We start from the raw sequence: 21,405 nt of genomic DNA on the forward strand, positions 1-21,405 counted from the left end.
TGGGACCAGCCCAGGGAATGGCTGAGAGGCTTCTGAGCAGGCAGGATCCCTGCAGGATCTCTGCTCCTGGAAATCCAGGCCAGCTTTGCTCCTGCCTTGGTAGGTGATGGTACCTAAAGCCTGGTCACTGTCAGTAATCCCTGTGCTCGTAGACCAGCCCAGAATTAGCAAAATACTCTCAAATCCCCTTCCTCTTGGGATGTATGGAACCATCCAGCTCTTTGCAGGCAGGGAGGAGGTGGCTCTCCAAGTTAGTGGCAGAGCCAGGAGTCTCACACAGACATTTCTGGGCTTGCAGGCTGGGTAATGCCACGCTGGAGGGATAATGCCAGGCTCTGAGCACAGAGCTCCTGTCCAGCATCCACTCTGATGGATTAAGAGTGTTCTTCAGAGCACATTCTGTAATGTGGGACAAACTTCTGCATGGAGCATTCATAGCTCCTTCTTGGAGTTTGTACTTCTCCCTCCAGACACATCCTCCAGCTTTTTGTTATACCCAGATTTACTCACTTGTGGTGTTTACATTACACCAGCTTGAGGGGGAAAGGAAGGGAATTTTTCTGTATATGAACTGTCTGGGTGATTTTCTACAGCTGCTTTGAAGGATATGTCTGTTACTTATATTGGGACTTGGATTCTATGGACATATGGCAGAGAACACAATTCTCCAAAAAGCAAAAGAGTTTGACTGATGGAAAACAAGAGAGCAATCCAAGAGAAACCCTGCCAGAGGAGGAGCATGAACCTGAAATTTACTGTTGAAAGCAGACTTCTGCCTTGGGCTTAAGCACCACACAGCCAATTCTACCAGTGACTGCAGAGTGCTCTGCACAGATGCAAGGAGCTGCTTTTTGGACCCAATGGAGTCTGGAGCTGAAGTATTGTTCTGGCATCGCCACTGGTTTGGAAATGTGCAGGTTGGCCTGCGCTCCTGAAGCACTGGGACAATTACAGGGTTCTTAAAAAGTCAGAAATGTAGAGAGCCCCTGAGTTGAGGCAATTCTGGCTTTTGCATAGTGAGTTTGTAAAATCCATCAGAAATCGAAGAGGGCATGAGAGATTTCATTTTAGACTGTTCAATCCCTTATTAATTGCACCGTGGATGGCAACACAGGAAACGTGAATTGCAGACAAGTCTTTTTTTCCCATTTATTCTGCTGCGTGTTGTTTTGACTTTCCACTTCCATGCAGCTCACGGCTTGCAGCAGCAGCAGGAGAGCTGCCAGGAAGGTTTGGCCTCATCTGTTTTTGTGTTTTTCAGGAGCCAGCAGACTCTGTGACCGGGAGCCATGTCGGTCAAGCTGACGTTTGTGTCCCCTGGGGACGGCGCTGGGATCAGCAGGAGCTGCTCCTTCACGGGATTCAGCACGGTGCAGAGCAGGAAAGCGGCGTAAGTGACCCTGGCCTGGCCTGGCTGGAGGCTGGCAGGGCACCCCAGCTTCCAGCTGCTGCTTTTGCCCCTCTGTGCTGAAGTGCTGGAGCTGTGGTGTCGCAGATCCAGAGCTGTGCCCCCAGCACTGCCAGGATGCTCCAGTGCCATTTCTGCTGGGAAAACGGGGGATTTTAGGGATATTTAGGGAAAATAACTCCCTGCTGTTGTCCCTGGCCAGCTCTGACCGAGCTCTCACAGCAGCCAAGGAGCTGAAAATCCCCTGGGGATGTTCCTGGTGAATCCTGGCAAAATCTGTAGCAGCCCCAGACAAATCCTGCCAGAGCTGTCGGGGCAGGGCAGCAGCACAGGGAGGAAGGGCAGGGTCCTGGCAGGAGGGCAGGAATCAAACACTGCAATTCCCTGCTCTCACAGCAGCCCAGAGCCCAGCAGGGCTGCAGCCTTCAGTCCCCAGCTGGCCTCTGGAGCTGCTGAGCATCCTGCACTGCTGCTCCCATTCTGCTCTCCATAACTCCTTGGGCAGCGTTGCTCTGTGTAGTCACTGCAGCTTTTCCACAAAAAAATCCTGTGCTTTTTGTGAGTTTAGCAACCCCTGCAAATCCCTGTAAATCTTGAGTGCTTTTAGAAGATACGACCTATAAATGGGAAATGAATACGATCTCTGACTGCCAGTGCATGCTAGAGCAATAATAAAGTGAATCATTTAGCTGCACCCTATAGAAGCATTGGCAAGTGTGCCTCAGGAACATTGTACTCAAAAAGAATCCTGTTGTGTATCAGTAAAATCCTGACCCATGGAATGAAGCATCTTTTCAAAGAACCAGATGACTGAATTAAACTTTTGGTTGAACACAGCACGGTAAAGTATGAACCACAAATGAAATCCTTGTATGGTTGTGATGCAACTGAGTCTTCAATTTGGATACATTAATTTGTTGGTGAAAGTGAAAATTAATGTTACCCCTAGCAAAGATCAGATATCTAAAATCCCACCAACTGCTAAGATCTGGAGAAAAACTCTGTCAGATGACACAGGCAGGCTTGAGCTGCAGTCCAGAGGGAGAGTTCTAGCAGGGAAAGGATCTACCAGGAGCAGGGCTGAGCAGGGGTTTCCAGTGGGGTCCCAGAGCTCCAGACAGAATAATTCAGCATCCCTTAGGGTCATCCTCTTACATCTGGCTGCAAAGCTTTCCTGACCAAGTACCTCTCTTTATGCACTTTCCTGATGTTGTTTTTCATTATTTGAGTGTTTAGACAGACAGTTTTGTTCAGGAATCACTGCAATAAGGAAGATTTCTGCCCTAGACACTCAGTCACAGCCCAGTGAACATGAGAGCCTGCCCTGGCACAGACAAGGAGTTTTTTAATCACCCTTTCCTAACTTCTCTCTCCCTCAGGCATTGTTGCAAAACTCAGCAGGAGCTCGCAGGGGCCCTGTGCAAGGTCTGTCCAAGGATGACACACAAATCAGCCCCACATGGACATTCTTCAGCACATGCTAAATATACTTTTGCTTTTCTTTAGCAACTTCCCCTTGGGTCTCAGTCAGACACAATTTTGTATTTCCCCACCATGGTCTCCACAGGAAGTAAATGTTATTCCTGTTATCTGTAAAGTGGGAAATCTGATCCTTAAATTATCAGGTTCACAAGGGAAAGCAGCATGAGAACATTCAGCTTTTAGCTACTGGCCCTCCAGGCCATGTCAGCTACTTCACTTTCGTATGAAATGTATGAAAATGGGATGAAAATGTGTGAAATGTATGAAAATGGGATTCTTAACATCAGGGCTCAGTGGCTGCAGCAGCCACTGGGAGATGCTGAGGAGAAGGGGCAGTGGGGATCCCAGCCTCTGTGTGCAGCACTGAGGTGCAAGGGAAGTCATTGCCAGAATTTAGGATCTGCACTCCAAAAATATGAAGGTAAATTCTAAAATGAAACAAAACCCTGGAGTAATTCAGGCTTTTAATTTCAAAACAGAATTATCTTGTCTCTTTTATTTGGTATCTTGCTAATTAAAGTACTTGAGAGCTTGGAATTAGATGCTATTTCTTCTTGGCATGAAAGAAAGAATTTCAAGCAATGAGACTCTTTCAACTGCCCTTATTGGTCAGACTGTCCCTTCCAGTGTTATTCCTGTTGAAAGTCTCTCACTTTGCATGGATACATGCAAAGATACCCAAAATACATTATCATAATAAAGAAAAGTAATATTAATGTAAGGTTCTAATTTAACAGCTATGTTCCTTGTAGGCAACCTGAGCTCCAAATGGTTTGGTTAATTAATTCTTTCCATTAAGGCATCATAAAAAAACAAGGTAATCAGCGGTGTGAAGAAATTAGGTATCCAGCAATGTTTGGCAACACCTAGTTTATCAGATTATTTGCAGAACAGATGTTAAAACCTGGAATTAAGTGGAAATTTAGGACAAGGATAATTAAAGTAGGTACTCAGGGGCTTCTCTAATCGGACTAGGGACAGCTCTCAGGTGTGTTGGGCCTGGGCTTTCATCACCCAGCACAATAATCTCATTAGGCCTCAGTTACAAGCCTGGAACTGAAAGCAGCCAGGGGGTAACTGGGGGGCCTGATGGAGTTCATCATTTCTCCAGGTGAGTAGAATTTTGAGTAGAATTTAGGATGGAAATTGTAGAGAAGGTAGAAAGCTGTTTAGAGAGCAGCTGGCTGGTTTGGCTTGCTTTGGTGATGGGAAATTTCTCTAGGTAATGTTATTTTAGAGGCTTTACTTAGGGGGATTATTAACAAACCTACATAAAAATAGCCAAGACTTAGGGGAGGATATGGAGAGAGGTAAGCCAGGCAGGAATTATTTGCAGAGAGCTCATTTTCTGCTTTAAAGGTGTCTCCAACTGATGGTTCAAGGTGTTCTAACTGCTTAGGTTGGCACAAAAAGTTCTGTGTGGGGGACTTCTGGTAGAAACAATATTTAATTTTGATTTTGCAGTTGCTTTTAAAAATAATTAGTTGAGGTGTTAGATGCTGAAAAAAAACCCTTGCTAATTTTATCTTGTGTGCAATCTGGGCCTGGCAGTTGGCTTTTCACAAGTGAGTGGTGCTCTGAGGCACGGTTTAAAGGGATGGTGGGTGGCAGAGAAACAGCAAGTTCTAAAGGCTCAAACCTTGAGCAGCCCAAGGTTTTCTGTCTGTGTGCAGGTGGAGCCAGAGGGCCCTGGCCCTGCAGCAGGGCTGCCTTTGGGGCTCTGTGGGTGCCCCCTGCCCTGCTGGGCTCTGTCACTGCCAGGGCGCTCTCAGGTGCCCAAGAACCACTGAGCGAGCGGGAGTGGGACTGGACAGAACCGGTACCCTGAAGTTCTGTGCCCCAGGCATCTCCCAAGTGATGGGCTTCACCCCTTTCTGAAACTCCTTTCTCTTCCTGCAGCAAATCCCTCAGCAGAAGCTCAGTGAGATCGAGGATGTCACTGAAATCCCCCAAGGCCTATAACTCCCTGCAGAAGGGGGCACTCATCTGGGATCCAAAGCCACTGCAGGTGAAGAAAATTTTTGAAGCTTTGAAGAAAGGACTTAAGTAAGGACTTTTTCAATACTGTAATTTGCTTTACTCGGTGGTGCTGCTTAAATCTGTGTGTCACTGTGCTCTGTCTCCATCCTGAACATCTCTGAACGTGTGCGGTGGCTGCCCCAGACCTAAAATCAGCTTCATTCACTCTCTCAAGCACGGGGCTCTCTTTTGTTTTGTTCCTCTTTTGGTTTATTCCACTCTGCAGAGTGTCAGTGAGCACTGCCCATCTCCAGGGGAGCCACTGAGGCTGGCAGGGCAGGGATGGGACAGCCAGACATGGGGAGGGGGTGGCAAAAACTTCTTGGAGAGGGAACTGTGTGGAGTTTGCTTTGAATCAAAAAGCTGACTTAAAATGGAACCTGAAAATGAGGGAGTGCCCTGCAGAGTGGGGAGGCTGATTCATGGAGCACTTCTGTTCTCCCTGTGCTAATTACTGAGCCCTTACAGTGAGCTGTTCTAGGGGGGTGTCAGGATGGGCCTTCTGGGGTTTTCTGTATTTTTTTTTTCTCTCCCTCTTTTAATAGAATTAAACTCCAAAGTTCAAAATTACTCTGTGGTCTCTGGGTGTCTTGTAAGGCAAATGTCTAAGCAGGTTCACCTGAAAACTTGAGCTTTTTGATTTCCCAGAATGTTCTATTATCACAGAAATTTCATTTACACCCTGCAGCTGCTATTGGAAGATAAAATGCCTTTCCCTGGATTTGTAAACCCTGCAGCTCTTTCTGCTGGCACCCTCCTAACACTTCCTGCAGTGTGCCACTGCTCTCCTCCACATTTTGCTACTCTATTCATTTTGGTCATAGTTTATTTTCTTAAGCAAAGAACATCAAATGCAGTGTAGTAATGCTTTATAAAGTCAGATGTGTCACATTTTTAGTCCAATAAAAGACCATGAAATCTTCACCCTAAAAATATCCACCAATGTCTTATTAGAGGATTTGGATTTAAAAGAAACAAAGAAACCAAATGTTTTTGCAGAGCTGAAAATTTATCTGAGCTTAGGGAGGAGAAACTATAAAGTGGGTCAGAATTTGTTCCCAGTTTTGCAGCGAGTGCCACATGCTCAGCCTCCTGCCAGGAGTGAGTGGCTGACTAATGGACTGAAGTAACCTACAGAAAACAACTGGATCAAATAGCAATGCAAAGGCCAAATTTTAAGTAAATGCAGACTAAGTCCACTCGGTGCTGGAGTGACTTGAAGTTTTAGTACAGAACATATTTTACGTGCCAGTTTCTTTATAGCTATAGAAAATAACTCTTTATTCTGCTAACCATCTGGCTGCCATTGCATCAAGCTGATAATTCTAACATACTTAAAGCTAAAAGCGATGAAGCTTTTGTAAAAGGTGAGTGAGTGCTTTTCTGCCTCCAGCCTTGGCTGCTTCTGCACTGAGCTGTTCCTGGGCAGGTGTTAAGAGCAGCTGAGTGCTGGAGACGTGGCATGTCTTGGGGGACCTGGCTTTGGAACAGTGAGAAAATGAAATGCATCAAAGCCAATGTGAGGAAGTGTAGCTGTCTAAAATGAAGTTATTTTGACTGCTTGGAGGCTGTGTCTAAGGATGTAGTGTTTACCAGGTGATTCTGGCTCCCTTTTAAACATCAGAGGAAAAAGTTACCTAAGTCTGCTGTGTATTAAAAGCAAAGCTGGAAGAGTCTCAGCTGAAAAGGTCTTAGGGCCTGTGGAAAGTGCTAAGGCAGAACCCATGCATGCAAGCAGCTCTAGAGAAGCCAGCTGGCACCGAGTGCTTCACACCTTGCAAAACAGTTCTCCTGGAAAAAGGAATAGTTGCATTAAGGAATTGCCTTAACACAGTCTTCAGCTCTGTTTGCTAAAACCCTGGGCAGCATCTGCCCCACCTTACCTGTGCAGGTGTTTCATGTGGCAAGGCTGGCTGCTGAGCTCCTCCTCCTCCTCAGTCACTGGAAGTGCAGAATTCCCCAGGATGAACCATCCTGCTGCCTTCCAGGAAAGGGTCAGGTAGGAGCAGCTAGGGAAATCTGAGAGGGAGCTCTGTGATTGATGTGTGTTAGAACTTGCCATTCTGCTGGAAGCCCTCCCCAGGGGATCTCTAGGGAATCTCAGGAGGCTCTAACGTGGGTTTGCTTTCTCTCCAGTGAATACCTGGAAGCACATCAGGCTGAGCTGGATTATCTCTCTGGTCGGCACAAAGACACAAAAAGGAACTCTAGATTGGTAAGGTGCTTTCAATGTTAAATACTTGAATAAGAATCCCAAAAGTAGGTGCTTTCTCCCCCCTGGGACTCCCAGTCCAGTTAAAGCACTGAGGTGGGATCCAGCAAAGCAGCACAATCAGGCGTTTCCCAAGCAAGGTAGCCCCTGATGGAGAATTTAGCCTGAAATTTCTCATTTTCAATAGCCAGCAGTGCTCTTCAGCTCATGTTTCTTTACTGGGCTGAATCTCCCTGTGTCAGTGATCAGTGTTTGCAGTAGGAATTTAGTGTAAATTAGGAATTAGTGTAAATTAGGAGTCTTGTAGTGCATACAAAAGTATTATTAATGCCACAAATCCAGGTGCTCCCCTCCTCAGCCTGTGCCATTTCTCTTTCAGGCTTTCTACTATGACCTGGATAAGGTAAGGCTCTTGGGGATGGCATGGAATGTTGCAGGTAGAGGAAAATGGGTGCTTTTCTGTCTGCTGTGTTACCTAATGACACATTTAGGAAATTATTTTTAAATCCCTTTCTCTCTCTCTGCCCTCATCAAAAGCAAATCCGCTCTGTGGAGAGATACATCAGGAAATTGGAGTTTCACATTAGCAAGGTAAGGGGTTTATACCTTGTACCTGTCAGGCTCACACTGCTTTGTAAGTGATCTACCCACAAGGAAATACATGGATTATAATTCATCTGAAGGGGAGAGTGCTGGGGACTTGCCGAGAGCTGTAGCCATCCTTCTTACAGGAGGAGGGGATTTTTATTTATTTCTTTTCCTGAATGGTTCTATTCAGGCTGAATGTTGGGCACGACCCAACCTGAGTTTTCCTGTGAAAGCAGTTTGCATTTTGTGCCAGTTTATTCAGAAAATGCTGCTCTGGGAAGCCTGATGTGTTCTCCCCACGAGGGGCCACAGGGGCAGTTCTGTGTCTGCTGCCTCTCTGGCACAGCTCACACTGCAGGGGCTTCACTCTGTGCTCAGGGAATGGCTTTCCTGCTCTGCAATTCCTGTCAGCAAAGACTTGCTCTACTTCTTGTCTTCTGTTCTGGTGAAAGCAGAGCTGCTTGTATTCCTGGGAGAAGCGTGGGATACTGAGGAGCAAATGTTGCACTCTGTAAAATGCAGGAGCTGCAGCGTTCTGCAGTGCCCTGACACAGGCATTTGGGTTGGTTGGTGGCTGTTTTGCCAGGAAACACTGCTGATGTTCCTTTCCAAAACTCCTGAACAATGCCAGGGTAATTCCAGTTCCTTCTTTCCCACGTTCCAAAGGTAGAAGAGCTCTATGAAGCTTACTGCATCCAGTGCAGGCTGAGGGATGGGGCCACCAACATGAAACACGCCTTCTCCCTGTCCCCTTCCACCAAAGCCTCCAGGGAGAGCCTGGTGGAGCTCTACAAGAACGTCCAGGAGTGCACAGAGGTAGGAAATCCTTCCCACTCGTAACCAGGACCTGCCTGTTCCCTCACAAAAATGTGCTGGGAGGTGCTGCTGGCTTTTTTTTTTTAAAGGTGTGGGTTAAAAACTTCATGTGTGTGAATAAAATACAGGTACACTGTATAAAATTCCTTAGTGCTGGGGTCTCTTACAACTTCCACTGGAAGTGTGGGATGAGAATTGAAGGGATAAGCTGTGCTATTTTTTACAAAACCAGTAATGGAAGGCAACTGACAGTGATGAGCTCAAGGAGTTCCACTCTTCTGTGAAAGATTTTCTGTTTTACAGAATCCATTCATATTACTTTTATCTGCCTTTACTGGTGAAAACGTTTGTGTGTCCTTTAAAAAAAAACAAACTAGCATGTGTGGGGAAGCAGCTCCTCTGCAGTGCTGGTGACTGCAGTGTTTCTTTTAGGACATGTGCTTTATAGAGGGAGCTCTGGAGGTGCACTTGGGAGAGTTTCATGTGAAGATGAAAGGTAGGTTCCTCTCTTTCCTTCATGGATTCATTGACTTGGGGTTTCATGGATTCATTGACTTGGGGTTTCATGGATTCATTGATTTGGGGTTTCATGGATTCATTGATTTGGGGTTTCATGGATTCATTGATTTGGGGTTTCTGGGTAGCAATCACATCCACAGTTATTCAGAGAGACCTGGAATAAAATGCTGGTTTTTGCCCCAGTGCTATAAAATAGACCTGCCATGGTATTTTATACTTGAATACAAATCTGACAAGCTTTCTTTTTTCAGCTCAATTAAATGTTGTCCTTATAAGAGTGTGCTGGGCTGGTGGTGCAGCTTCTGCACAGAGCTGAGGACAGGAGGGGGTGTTCCTCAGAGAGTCACTGGATTTATTGCAGGTTGAGGTGCTGGGGGACTTTGTAAAGCTCTACAAACATTCTTAGGAGTTTTCCTTCTCTTTTCAGGGCTGGTGGGCTTTGCTCGTCTCTGCCCAGGAGACCAGTACGAGGTGCAGTTCACAGCTCATTGTGCATTTTGCCCTTCCCTTTCCTGGAGTGAGAGTGCCTGGCAGCGGGAGGGGAGGCTGGGAGGTGGAAAGGAGAGCAGGAGGCAGGGTGTGTGATGAAGGCATGATGTGTTGTGGACAGAGCAGAGCAGTGGTGCCTGGCTCTGCCCTGGGAGGCTGGGCAGGGACAGGGATGTGTTTTGGGTGCTTTCAGTGATTGCCTTTCAAACCCAGCTGCCAGGGCTTTGCCTGCAGAGCTGCCCTGGAGCCAGAGGCTGCCTGCTCGCTGGAAGCCTGCCCTTGGCACGGGGTGAATGCACTCTGTGTCCCCCTGGGTGCCCTCCTGTTCTCACCTTTCCCAGGGAATTCCAGTGCCTGGTACCTCACTGCAGTGGCCTGGGCTCTTCTCCAGTGGCTGGGACGTGCCTTTGGCTGTTGACTGCAGGGGTTAAACCTGCACCCCAATTCCTGCCTCCACTTTTCTGCTGCATCCATCCCAGTGTCCCAGGGAAGGGAATGGCTTTGCTTCTGTGGAGCTGGGCCAGTGTGGGACCTGTGGGCTGAAGGGAATAGTCTGGGACATGCTGACCCAACATCCTCTTTTCTCTCTGGTGTCCAGGTGTTTGTGAGACTGGGGCGCCAAAAATGGAGGCTGAAAGGCAAAATTGAGACTGATGACAGCCAAACATGGGATGAGGAAGAAAAGGTTTTTATACCCAATCTGCATGAGAAGTTTGAAATCAAGGTGTGGTGTATAATGGTTGGATTGGAAGCTGTGGGTTAGCAGGTTTTCTGCTATTCCACTCTCAGGCTACAAAGGGTTTCTCAAAATTCTTAAATAGTTTTATTTTTCTAACTATGTAAAAAATTACAGTTAATCCACGTTGTGCCTAGTGAAGGGACGTTACTTCTGATTTTCCTTTGCTACTGGTACTAGTAACCATATCAGTCTACCTGATTTTCCATGTCCTGGGATACGTGGTTGTGTTGAGAGTTTTTCTTTGTTTGTTTTATTAAACAAGTCCTAGATCAATATCTGTGAATTTCTAGGACGCGGCCTGGAGGTGGAGACACAGATATGCCTGTAGATATTATTCTTATCCCCCCTGTGGATGCTGAGCACCTGCAGTCCTGCTCTCTGCTGGAGGACAGAATTCCCCCTGTGGGAAGCCCAGCCTTGGCTGTGCCCTGCCCTGGCAGGGGTCAGTCCTTGGGCAGCCTGGCCCCTGGCACCACTCACAGCTGGGCTCTGCAGCCTGCAGGGAGCTGAGGCTGTGCTGGATCCTGTCCTAGTGGGAAACTGTGCCAGTGCAGCCTCTGGGCTCTGGTTAAAGCAGCTCCTGCAGAGCTCCCTGCCCTGCCAGCAGGAGCTGCCTCACACTGGGCACCCTCTCTGGCATCTTGCCTTTGGAAATGGCTTTATGAGGTGGCTCTTTACTTTCACTGCACAATGAGGATCAGTGAGAAGCTAATTCAGATCCCTGTTTTACCACAATTGTTGTAAAACCTCGTGTCACTTTGTGTGACAATGACAGTTTTACTCTTTGTGCCGGCTGATGACAAATGTCCTCCACACCTCCTGCTCTTTCTGCTTGGTGCTCGCTAATCCGTACAAACAAGGAGCAGGTTTAAAGCCAGCAGCTGCTGTCCAGCTGTGTGTCCCTACTCCTGGGACACCTCCCCTCCGTGGCAGCCTCCTGTGAGCCATTCCCTGTGAGGATGGAGGCTCACAGGTTTGGGAGCACAGAGCTGTGTGCTGGGGTTTGGTTCCCAGAGCAGATCTGCCCTGGGCTCTTCTCCCTTCCCTGCAGGCAGTTTAGGATCTCCTGCTGAGGTGGAATTGGGTGTGTTTGTGTCTCTGCAGGTGACAGAGCTTCGAGGCCTGGCCACCATCCTGGTGGGGGTGGTGACGTGTGACAGCATCAACTTCTTCAGCACCAAGCCCCAGGCCATCGTCGTGGATATAACTGAGCTGGGCACCATCAAGCTGCGGCTGGAGGTCCTCTGGAAGTAAGTACAGCCTCAAACAGCAACAGAAAACACAGCAGATGATTCGAGGTGTGTCCCTGGGCTGCATTCAACACCATGGTCCTCTTTCTGTCTGAGAGCAGGGCAGAGAGCAGCCCCGTGCTCCCTCCCAGCCACCCCCGGCAGCAGCTGATGGGAGCAGGGCAGGGCAGGGGACAGAAGCTGTTCCTGTGACCTTTCAGCTCTTCCTTGGTGTCACCACAGCCATGGCACCTCACCAGTGGCCTGACTTGGCTCTGCTCCTCACAAGGAGCGTTCAGTCTAACTCCAGGCAATGCATGTGTCTGCAAAGCACAAAGAATGTCTTCAAGGTGATGGAACTAAACTGGAAGTGGCAGTTTCTGGACACAGTGATAAAAATACATAGCTGAAGTTTTAGGACAGTCATTGTTACCAAGACATGATCTGTTAAAAAGCAGCTTTCCCAAAGATTTGGCACCTTGCATATGTGAGTAGTTATGGATAGAAAGCGGTTTGTGCACTCCAGGGAAGCTGCTTACAGATGTACTTTTAAATAGCTGAGCATTGTCATGGTGCCTGTGATTAAGTTGTTTCACATTTTAAATCTGTAATTTGATTTTTGTAGTGGACTACTGCTGTTATTAAAAGTAAATTCTCACTGTTCTGAGTGCACTGGCACTTACTTCTCCCTCCAGACTCACAGCACAGGGTTTTGAGGTAGTTCTGTTATTTCTGCTTTATGGTGCTGCTGTCCTGTACAGAGAGATCCATCTGCAACAAATCAAGACTTTTAAACCTGTTTTCATTTGCCACTGTCCAGGATCACAGCAGCACCTTGGGGAGGTGCCAGGGAAGCAGGGGACCCTCTCCACAGGTCCCTCTGTGCTGGCTTTCTGCAGCCTGGGCTCTTCCCAACCCTGCAGGGCCAGAGCCCTCCGAGCACCCCTCGGTGTCAGGAGCTCCCTGAAAGGCCCTGTGACCTGTGCAGGCTCTCACCAGGAAAATCAGAAACAGCTCTGGTTCCCTTGCTGGGGCTGGGGAAGGAGAAGCTTTATTGGACCAGCACCATTTTCTGAGCATCCCTTGTGCGTGCTGTGGTTCTTGACACTTGTACCTGCAGCAGGGCTGAGAAATGTGTCCCAGCCACAGCAGCTGAAAGTTATTTTCAAACACAGATTGCTCAAAGTCAGTAAGAAATAAACTCACCTTGGCAGACTTTTGCCTGCCCCTGTTTATGATGCTTTTTCCTCCTGAGATAAGACAGTGGCCACAGCATATGGAGTTTATAGGGCCTGGAAGAAATCCCCTCTGCTCTCTCCTGTGCACCCCCAGCAGTGGCACTGGGAGCCCCTCATTCACTGCTGGATCTGCTCTCTTCCTGTCCCCACTGTCAGGAGCTTCAGGATCAATCATGCATAGATACTGTTCTTACAAAAGACCTGGATGAGGAAATCCCCCTCCTATTTGGGGCTATTGCACAGCTCCTCACAACCTGAATCTCCACAGAAAATTGTATTTGGGGAAAAACCTTCTAGAAAACTCCATCCTGGTGCTGCTGACCTTCTCTGGCTGTGGTCCCCAGTGCAGCTTTGGGCTGGCAAGAGGAGCACGTCCGTGGGATGTGGGACAGCATCACACAGCCCTTGGAGCTGGCAGCAGCTGAGCTGGGAACAGGGCTGGTGTGACTCATTTTCTTTGGGAGTTAATCCCCCTTTGGAATTCCTCAGCACATGAGAGCTCCAGCTCTGTGTCTCTGCTGTGTTTAAATTTTGTGAGATGCGTTGGGGTCTCACCAAGTGGATTCTCCAGAGCTCTTCTGTGCAGAGCTGGCCTCTCCTCTCTGACAGTGTTTGCTGAGGCTGTTTACAGAAAAGAGAAGCTGTGGTGATAACTCAGGGTGTTTCTGTTTCCAGAGATAGAGCTCTCATAATAACAGCTGCTTTTTCCTCTGATTTAAGAATAACTAAACAAATCCATCTGATTTACCCAAGTTCCCTGAGAGGCAAGCTTTCAGTCTAGACCTGCTTTGTGAGAAATCCAAATGTAGATCTCTCTTCTGCTTCTAAATGTATATTTTCTTTAAATAGGCCTCTGGTCTTCTGGGCTTAAACAAAAGTGCCTTTAGCTCCTTTATAGGTTGTGCCATGAGGAGTGTGAATGAGCTTGGGGCCGTTGCAGAACAGCTTTGTTGGCCAGTTTGGCAAAAGGCTTTGAGTTTTTTGCCAATCTAAACAGCAGTCTGAATTCTGTGTCTCACATGCAGGATAAAGAGAGAGCTGTATTCTCTTTCCAGAACTCCAGGAGTGCCCTGCATTGGGATCCAGGGGCACCATCCAGTCAAAGCACCCTGGTGACTGAGCAGTGCTGGCCTGGCTCACAGGGCCTCCTGCAGCAGCAGGACAAAGCCCTAAGGGAGTGTAAAAAAGGCTTTTATTTTGGGATGCATACCTGCTGCCAGTCTTGCTCTTCCAGATGCAGACTTGGGTGGAGAGGCAGGTCCTGCTGCAGGACCTTCAGGCAGTGATGCATTGGTGCATCTCTGTGCTCTCTCAGCTGGATACCCTGGACGCTGGTGCTTGTTAGGCTGGAAGGGGTGGCTGAGACCCAACAAGCACCTCTCTGCTAAATCCCATGGGCATTTCCCCCTGGGCTTAATGGGGGAAAGAAAAATCTCATTATTAGCAGTGAGTCCAGTCCATTTGACTAGAATTGGCTTTTTTTGGGGGTATCAGTGAAAGGCTGGATTCACAGGCTGAGCAGTGGGATTCAGGCAGGGAATTCCATCCACACTTCTGCTCTGGGGGTATTGGCTCTATGGAGTGGCTGGACAGGAGGGGAGTGATTGGGGCACAGAATGGGGACAGCAAAGATGATCAGACTTGGGGGTCATTTTAGATTTTTATTTTTTTTTTAATAGAGTTTTTCAGTCCTGAAAAGCTGTTGCTGAATAATCCTGTGCAGGCATGTGGATGTTGGCTGGGAAATGTGAACAGGAAATGTGGAGCCACTCTTTCTCTCAGCTCAGCCACAGGCACCCCCCACACCCCATCAAAGTACTTACTCCACAGTTTAAGGTTAAACAACGACATTCCTGCATAGTTTTTACCTACGCAGAGGTTTTATGTCAATGATTTCAGGAAGTGACTAAACAAACTGAGGAAAAACCAGTGACAATTCAAGACAATAGTCTGCTTGCAAAGTGTGCTGTGTGACAGAGCCCAGCTATGGATTGTCTCAAACCCCATCTGACTGGCTTCCTCTGGCTTTCCCTGGAACATCCCCTACCGGCTCAGTCTGTGTCAGCATGCTGGGAGAGATGGACTCGTGGAGCTGTCCCAGCATGAGGCTTTGTTGCTGGAGAAATGTGGAGGGAGATGATGGATCTTGCCCAAGGAGCTCAGAGCCAAGAGATAACAGAAGCTCCAGAGCAGACTCCATTCTTGCTGTCCCCCTCTGCTCTGCCCTCTGTCATTCCTTCAGGACCAGGAGCTAGTGCATGTCTGCAGCCAGCTGAAGTATTTAGGCTTTTAGGAATTGTCAGAGGCAAAGCAGATTTTGTGTGTTCTTGTTCCTCCCCTAGAAGTGTCATTTTCCATTACTGCATCTCAGTATTAAAAGCTAGAAATGAAAAATCTGAGGAATGGGTCCCTGTAACTTTTGTTAAGAATGCCGTGGGTAGGAGTAATTTGCTTTCATCAGTAAACACAGCAGGCTTTGGCTGAAAGGCTCTTGCTGTCAGAACCCCGATTTATTTCTGCCCAGAGTCAGTGCAGATGGTTGTTCCTGTGCTGCTGGGGCTGTGATGGAGCCCAGCTGGGTGACACTGGCTCTTTCAGCCAATTAACCTGGGCTAGGGGAGCTCCCAGAGCATCCTCTGTGCTCAGGAAGAGCAGAGTGCTGCACTGCAGGATGCTCTGCACAACTGTCCCAGGGCATCCTGAGAAGCCAGAGAGGGTTGGGACTCTGCTTTTCAACTTTTGCTAGAGAGCAGAAGTTCATTTTGCTGCAATTGATTAGTCCTCATTATCACTTGGATCTCTGCAATGTACAGCTGAATTCAGCTGATTTTATCCTGCTCTTTGGTTGTTATACTCAATCACTGAGGCTGCAGATTATAGTGAACAATTCACTTTTTTCAAAATGCCAGTACTCAAATGGAAAAACAAACTTTCTTTTTGTGCCACAAGGCACCTCAATAGGCAACAAAAAGTAACACATACAGAAACTGAACTTGCTTTTCTTAACTTGAAATGTGTTTTCCATCTCCTGGTTAGCTGAGTTCCATCCCAGGGCATCATTCATGCGAGTTTCCTTAGACTGCTTTGTGAAGAAGTTTAGAAACTAATGGCTCAGATGAAGTAGGTAATTAGGAAGTCTTTGGAGCAGCACTTGACGAACCCTTGCAGACCACAGCCAACATGCTCTGGGGCTGTAACTGGCTCATCCCTTGCCTGTATGAACCCCAGAACCTGCCAAGTAGCTCTGCACAGGCCTCCTCTGCCAGCCAGAGGAATTATTTATTAATAGGTGAAGGATAATGAGGGCTTTTATTGGTTTTTCCAGGTGGTGTGTGCTCTGCAGGAGGGAAATTGGCAGTTTCTCCTTTATTACATGTGTTGTATTTCCTTCCTCTATGGCTTTGTGCCTGTGTCACTGCCTGGGCCAGCGCCGCTGTCAGGACAGAGCCCTTCAGCCTTTGGGACCACTGGGCTCCTCTTCCAAAGACTGGCATGGATTTCTGTCAAAGGGTCCTGAGAAGTCTGTGCAAAACCCACAGCCTTTTAGCCTGTGTCTTTCTCTGCTGTAGCAATCAAGGATGGTGGCTAGAGAGGCAGTTTCTGTTTCGTTCTGTTCTGTGTGTTGCTGACTAAAGATTCAAATCCTACCAACAGCCAAACACCTCTGCTCTCACTGACACCTGGGCCTTTGCTTTCTGCTGCAGCCCCTTTGACACAGAGAACCTGTTTCTGTCACCTGGAAGCACTGCCAAGTTTTCTGTGGGTAGCAGGAAGAGCTCGTTGTACAACTGGACCCCCCCAAACACCCCCAGCTTCAGAGAGAGATATTACCTGGTGAGTGCCTGGAGAGCAAAGGGTGAAGCACAGACCTGGAGCCTGGGTTTTGGGTTGGGTCAGGCTGCTCAGGAGCTCACTCAGAAATGTGAAAACAGCACTCTGCTGCCTTTGCAGTTTGTTTTGGGGCTTTGTTATATTTTTCTGTTAACCCCTATTCTTTTGAGTTCTCTTTTAGATTTTGTAAAACATTTTAAAAAACCCTCAACAAAACTCTGCTCAGCAGCTGGGATGGATGGGGTGTGGGTGTCTGCTGCAGTAATGTGTGCTGGGAATCAAACTGGGAGCCAGGGAAGCAGAGTCCCCTCTCCCAGCTGGGGCTTTCCAGCTGTCTCCAGGCTCACCTGGGCATCTCTTTGCAGTCTGTTTTGCAGCAGAGGCAGAGCCCAGGGGATGGAGGGGAGGAATCCCAGCCTCCCAGCATCCTGAGCTACTTGGCTGCCTGTGATTTCGATGTCCCGGGGAGGAACAAGCCCCACAACCCTGTGGAGACGAGCGAGGGAGACTCGCTCAGCTCTGAGGACCAGAAAGGGGCAGAATCCAGAAGTACAACGCCAGCCCTGGACCACAGGATGTTGCCGCTGGTGATTATTCGGGAGACTGGAGGGGAAGAGCTGCAGCATCCTCTGGCAGACCACAGCACTCTGGACATCCTGAAGAAGACGCCGTGTGCGGGTGGCTTCCCCAGCCCCTCCACCTTTCCCACCCGTCACAAAGGCAGGACGGACTCTTTCGGCCAGGCCCGGAATCGCCGCCTGGCAGAGCAGGAAAACATCAGCCAGAAAAGCTGGAATGTGGCAGGTGACCTCAAAGCAGATGGGCGAGCAAAGTCGATTGACAGGACTCTGCAGGAAGTGTTAAATTTGCTGAAATGGCGCGATGAGGGGCAAGCCCAGCTGGAGAAATTGGAATGCCAGGTTTCGTCCCTGAGGGATAAATTGAAGGTAGGGCTGAGTTTCACCCTCGGGAGGAGCTGTGGCTCTCTGTTAGTCGTGGACAGGCTCGGTGGCTGGCTGGAGGCCCAGCCGGGCTGTGGCCAGCAGAGGCCGGGCAGGGCTCGGGGAGCAGCCGGGCCGTGTGGGGAGGGAGCTCCGGGCCGAGCAGAACCTGGGCTCTGTCAGCCCAGAACCTGCGTGTCAGCCCCAGCCTTTGGGCTGGCTACGAGTCCTGGGGTGTTTTTCAATCCTGGGGAAGGGGTGGCTGCAGCTGGGCTGTGAGGCCTGGCGCTGGGTACATCACCCTGCAGCCTCCTCGCCTCACGGAGCGTCCTGGGAACAGCAGGGCTTGGGGCAGGAACACGAGGGCTGGAGTAAGAACTGCTAACGCAACTGTCCTCCCCCTCAGTGAAACCCCTGGAAAAACAGAATATGAAACCCAAACCAGGTACCCTCAGAGCAGCCTTTCTGAGGGGCACAAAGGTGGTGGCTCCATGGAATTCACTGTTGGAATGAAGCTCTTGGGTGCTGTGCTGGAATGCAGCAGCCACCCAAGGTTGCTGCTCAGAAACAGGGAATGAGTGAAAACTCTGGCAGTGACAGGATGCAGAGAATATCAGCTCTCAGCAGCCTTAGCAGGCATGAAGATAAAGGGGACTCCACAGAGATTAAAATATTGAAACATGTGTTGAATTTAACTAGCAACATCATTTTGGGGTCAGACTGCTGCACCAAGAGCAGACTTCCCTGATGTGTTAAGAATGAAATCAGAAAAGCAAAGTGATTTATTATTAGGAATGTTATCAAAACCAACAAAGAACAACTGCAAAATGGTTACAAATAACAGTGTTTCTGCTTCCATTTCATCAACAGCTCAAGACACTTCACAAACACTCGTCTATGGAGAGTTTGATGGTGGAGACAGTGCTGGAGAGTTTTGATTTCCTGAACGCTGACTGCAGTGCTGATGAGCTGTCCCTGTTTGGGAGTGTAAGGACAGGCAGTGTCAGGTATGTGCTGCAGCACCTGCTGGGGACAGGCAAAGGGGTCCCCAAGAGCCATGCTGGGCTGGGAAACAGCTGTGGTGCCAAATCCAGCACAGAAATATCTCCCCATGTTTTTACAGGGTTATAAATGCAATTAAAGAAAAGGTGGGTTTCTGTTCAATGCCACCTGGTTTCTTTTGCAGCTCCCTGTTGAGGCTGTACTTCATCAATTTTATTTAGTGATGAGGCTTCTAACTCTCTTTTCCCCTCATCTCACCAGCACATACAATGGCAATGTGCTCCAGTCCCTGAGCTGTGACACAAGACCAGAAGCACGAGATGTAACTACTGGGGATGACAACCTAGACACGCTGTTGATAACACACCTGAGGCTGTGCAAAGGTCTCCTGCAGGTACAGAGCAGCCTGGGGGTTTCCAGGGCACTGGCTGTCATTGTTGATTCTGATTACAGGAGAATTTTATATGTTTTGTTTGTTTTATAACAGGAGAGAGATTCAGAATGGAAATTGGGTGTATTAATGCAGTGTACACGTGTGTCCACACAAAACATGTCATGCAAAACTGCTGCCTCTTTTCAGCCTCTGGGTTTTGCTGAAGCTTTAAGCAGTACCTCAGTGCTCAAAGCAAATGCACAGGCTTGGCTTGGGTAGTGTTTAATGAATGAAAAACTGCTACAACAGAGGGCAGGTGTCTGATGGGCAAGGGGCCTTCTGAGAGCAGACAGGGTTTTCTCACCTGTCTTAAAAGTTTGACTCTAAGAAGCAAACCCTCATTTATCTGGAGCTTGATCCTGCTCTTGTTTGAGCCCCTGAGTTATGTCTGTTGCATTTCAGAAACTGAGGACACCAAATGTAGCCCAGGTGGTCCAGGAGAGCATTTTGGAAGAAGTGTCAGAGCAGACACGAGTCCTGGGGGATGTCCTGGATCTGTCTGTTGAGAAAAGTGAGTACCTGCCTTGCTCCAAGGCATGTAGAGCTGGGAGAGGTGCACTCCTGATGTGTCTGCTCCAGCCTCCCCAGACCCAGGGGCTTCACTCTAAATTCCTTGCAAACATTGACATCATTAAACCAGCTCTTTTATCTGGAGTCTTAGGAAAAACAGGGCTCATTCTTTGGATCATTTTTAGTTCTACACAGAAGGAAAAAATTTGGAGAAGTTGGGTTCAGAGAAAGAATAGCTGAACTGATATGTCTTAAACAGGGATACTGTAGATGGTGGAGTTTGCAAAGAGCAGCAGAGCGGCCTTAAAATCCTCTTTTCTATCTGTGCTTTTCCTTGGTAATCAAACAGCCCGAATTCTGTGCTCACTTGCCAGAACAGTTTGGTGGGCACAGAATTCTATCTCAAGTCTTCCCACTACTAAATCCTTCCGTTGGCTGTTGGACATGACAAAGTGATAAAGCAAAATGAGAGGCTTGGAAGGCTTTTGTTCTCATCTTGGTAAATACAGCAGCAAGAATGCAAATTTATTTGGAAGCGTTTGCTGGCAGATTTTGCCCTGGAGGATGTGAGAATAAACTGTTCCCTGGAGCAGAGCTGCACAGGGCTGGTTGAGTGTGGCAGGGGAAGTGTGGGAGAGGCAGGAGCTCAGTGTCTGCAGGTACACTGAGGGATGAAGGGTTCGGATTAGGAACCACAGGGATTGCTGCATGTGCTCTTGGCAAGGGTTTGATGGTGCTCCGAGGTCAGAGCTCTGCCCTGGGCAAGGAACACAAGGCAGGATCCCTAGAAAGGGTTTTAGGCAGTGGCACCTCCTTGGCTGACAGAAGGGCAACCACCTAAACTCCCAGAACGTTCTGGAACCGACTCAGGTGCTGGGATGAAGGGAACAATGAGAGGAACAAGAAGAGCTGCTGATGGCAGTTTAGGAGCTCAGCCCAACAAGGGGAGATCAGTGCTTGCAGGTGTGAACGTCTGGGCAGCAAATACCTCGTTTTTAACAAAACCATCTCTAATGCAAATACAATTTAATGCTGCCCCAAGTTCAGGCAGGCCACCTGCTGCCTAATTTCTTATGTAAAATCCCAAATATGCTAGAGCTTGCTGACTTTTTAAAATGTTGGGTTTCAGTTATTCAGAAGACTAAAAAGAAGAAGCAGTATCTGAAAATCTGGAGTGATCTTGCAGAGCCTGGCAGCAGCATCTTGGTGACCTCAGCAGAAAGGTTCCGTCATGCCCTGAAATACACAATGATGCTCAAAGTGAAGGAGAAGTACCCCAGCCACCTGGAGACAGGTGAGCACCTGGGCACGCTGTCTTCATTTCAGTGCCGTGCTCAAAACTGTCCTTGTGCATTTAGAAAACCCCAGACCCAAACCTCTCGCTCGTTTTCAGCAGCTTCCATGTAACCGAGCTGCCGTTTCCTCTGTGTCCCTCCCCTGTTCCCTGCAGTGCTGCAGAGGCTGCTGGAGCAGATCCTCACCTGTGACGGGTTGCTCCCCTCCTCGCATTTCCAAACGGAACCGGTTACTTTATTCCAGTTTTATCGTTACCTGGAGAGACACCGCATTGGCAGCCTGGAGAAACACCTGGCAAAACTTGCTAAAGAAGGTAATGGCAGTGCTTGGCTCCTCCTGCAGGGCTGGTGCCCTCCGGGGTCCCGCTGGAGATACAACTCCAGAGCAGGAAACAGCCCAGCCCTTGCACTGACAACTTGTTTCCATTTTTATTCCTCTTATGACCATGTAGTTTTAATCAGAACAGGAAAAGCATGCTTGACTCCCATATCTGAGCATGTGCAAACAAACCCCGTGTGAAGAATGGGCTTATCTTAAGTGCCCTGAAAAGTGTTTTTTTTGGATATTCTGAAGCTGAAGCAGACAGGAGCAGGCTGCAGCTGGATCCAAGGACCGAGTGCAGTCGGTGAATTGGGTTCACTGTTTAGCTGGAC

At 48.4% G+C, this 21,405-nt stretch overlaps 1 protein-coding gene across 9 annotated transcripts in view; it reads left to right on the plus strand.

The window, feature by feature from the left end:
* Positions 1–21,405, plus strand: part of RIPOR3 (RIPOR family member 3) — a 41,168-nt gene that overhangs the window by 16,983 nt on the left and 2,780 nt on the right. For 6 of the 9 annotated variants that reach the window (XM_005524874.3, XM_014254200.2, XM_014254202.2 and 3 more), the window contains 17 exons: positions 1,262–1,390; positions 4,790–4,936; positions 7,046–7,124; positions 7,501–7,524; positions 7,659–7,712; positions 8,376–8,525; positions 8,958–9,021; positions 9,472–9,515; positions 10,132–10,257; positions 11,377–11,522; positions 16,444–16,573; positions 16,936–17,517; positions 18,382–18,518; positions 18,775–18,907; positions 19,349–19,457; positions 20,586–20,750; positions 20,907–21,065. In XM_005524874.3, the coding sequence (XP_005524931.1) occupies positions 1,290–1,390; positions 4,790–4,936; positions 7,046–7,124; positions 7,501–7,524; positions 7,659–7,712; positions 8,376–8,525; positions 8,958–9,021; positions 9,472–9,515; positions 10,132–10,257; positions 11,377–11,522; positions 16,444–16,573; positions 16,936–17,517; positions 18,382–18,518; positions 18,775–18,907; positions 19,349–19,457; positions 20,586–20,750; positions 20,907–21,065 (2,350 nt within the window). In that variant the 5' untranslated portion in view covers positions 1,262–1,289. Of the gene's footprint in view, positions 1–1,261; positions 1,391–4,063; positions 4,201–4,267; positions 4,290–4,789; positions 4,937–7,045; positions 7,125–7,500; positions 7,525–7,658; positions 7,713–8,375; positions 8,526–8,957; positions 9,022–9,471; positions 9,516–10,131; positions 10,258–11,376; positions 11,523–16,443; positions 16,574–16,935; positions 17,518–18,381; positions 18,519–18,774; positions 18,908–19,348; positions 19,458–20,585; positions 20,751–20,906; positions 21,066–21,405 lie in introns of those variants that run through there. The other 3 variants (XM_088064459.1, XM_088064460.1, XM_088064461.1) reach the window with 3 other exon arrangements.

The sequence above is a fragment of the Pseudopodoces humilis genome, chromosome 19, assembly GCF_049639895.1.
Source record: "Pseudopodoces humilis isolate 2021_Gansu_Grassland_sample_001 chromosome 19, ASM4963989v1, whole genome shotgun sequence".
Taxonomy (NCBI): domain Eukaryota; kingdom Metazoa; phylum Chordata; class Aves; order Passeriformes; family Paridae; genus Pseudopodoces; species Pseudopodoces humilis.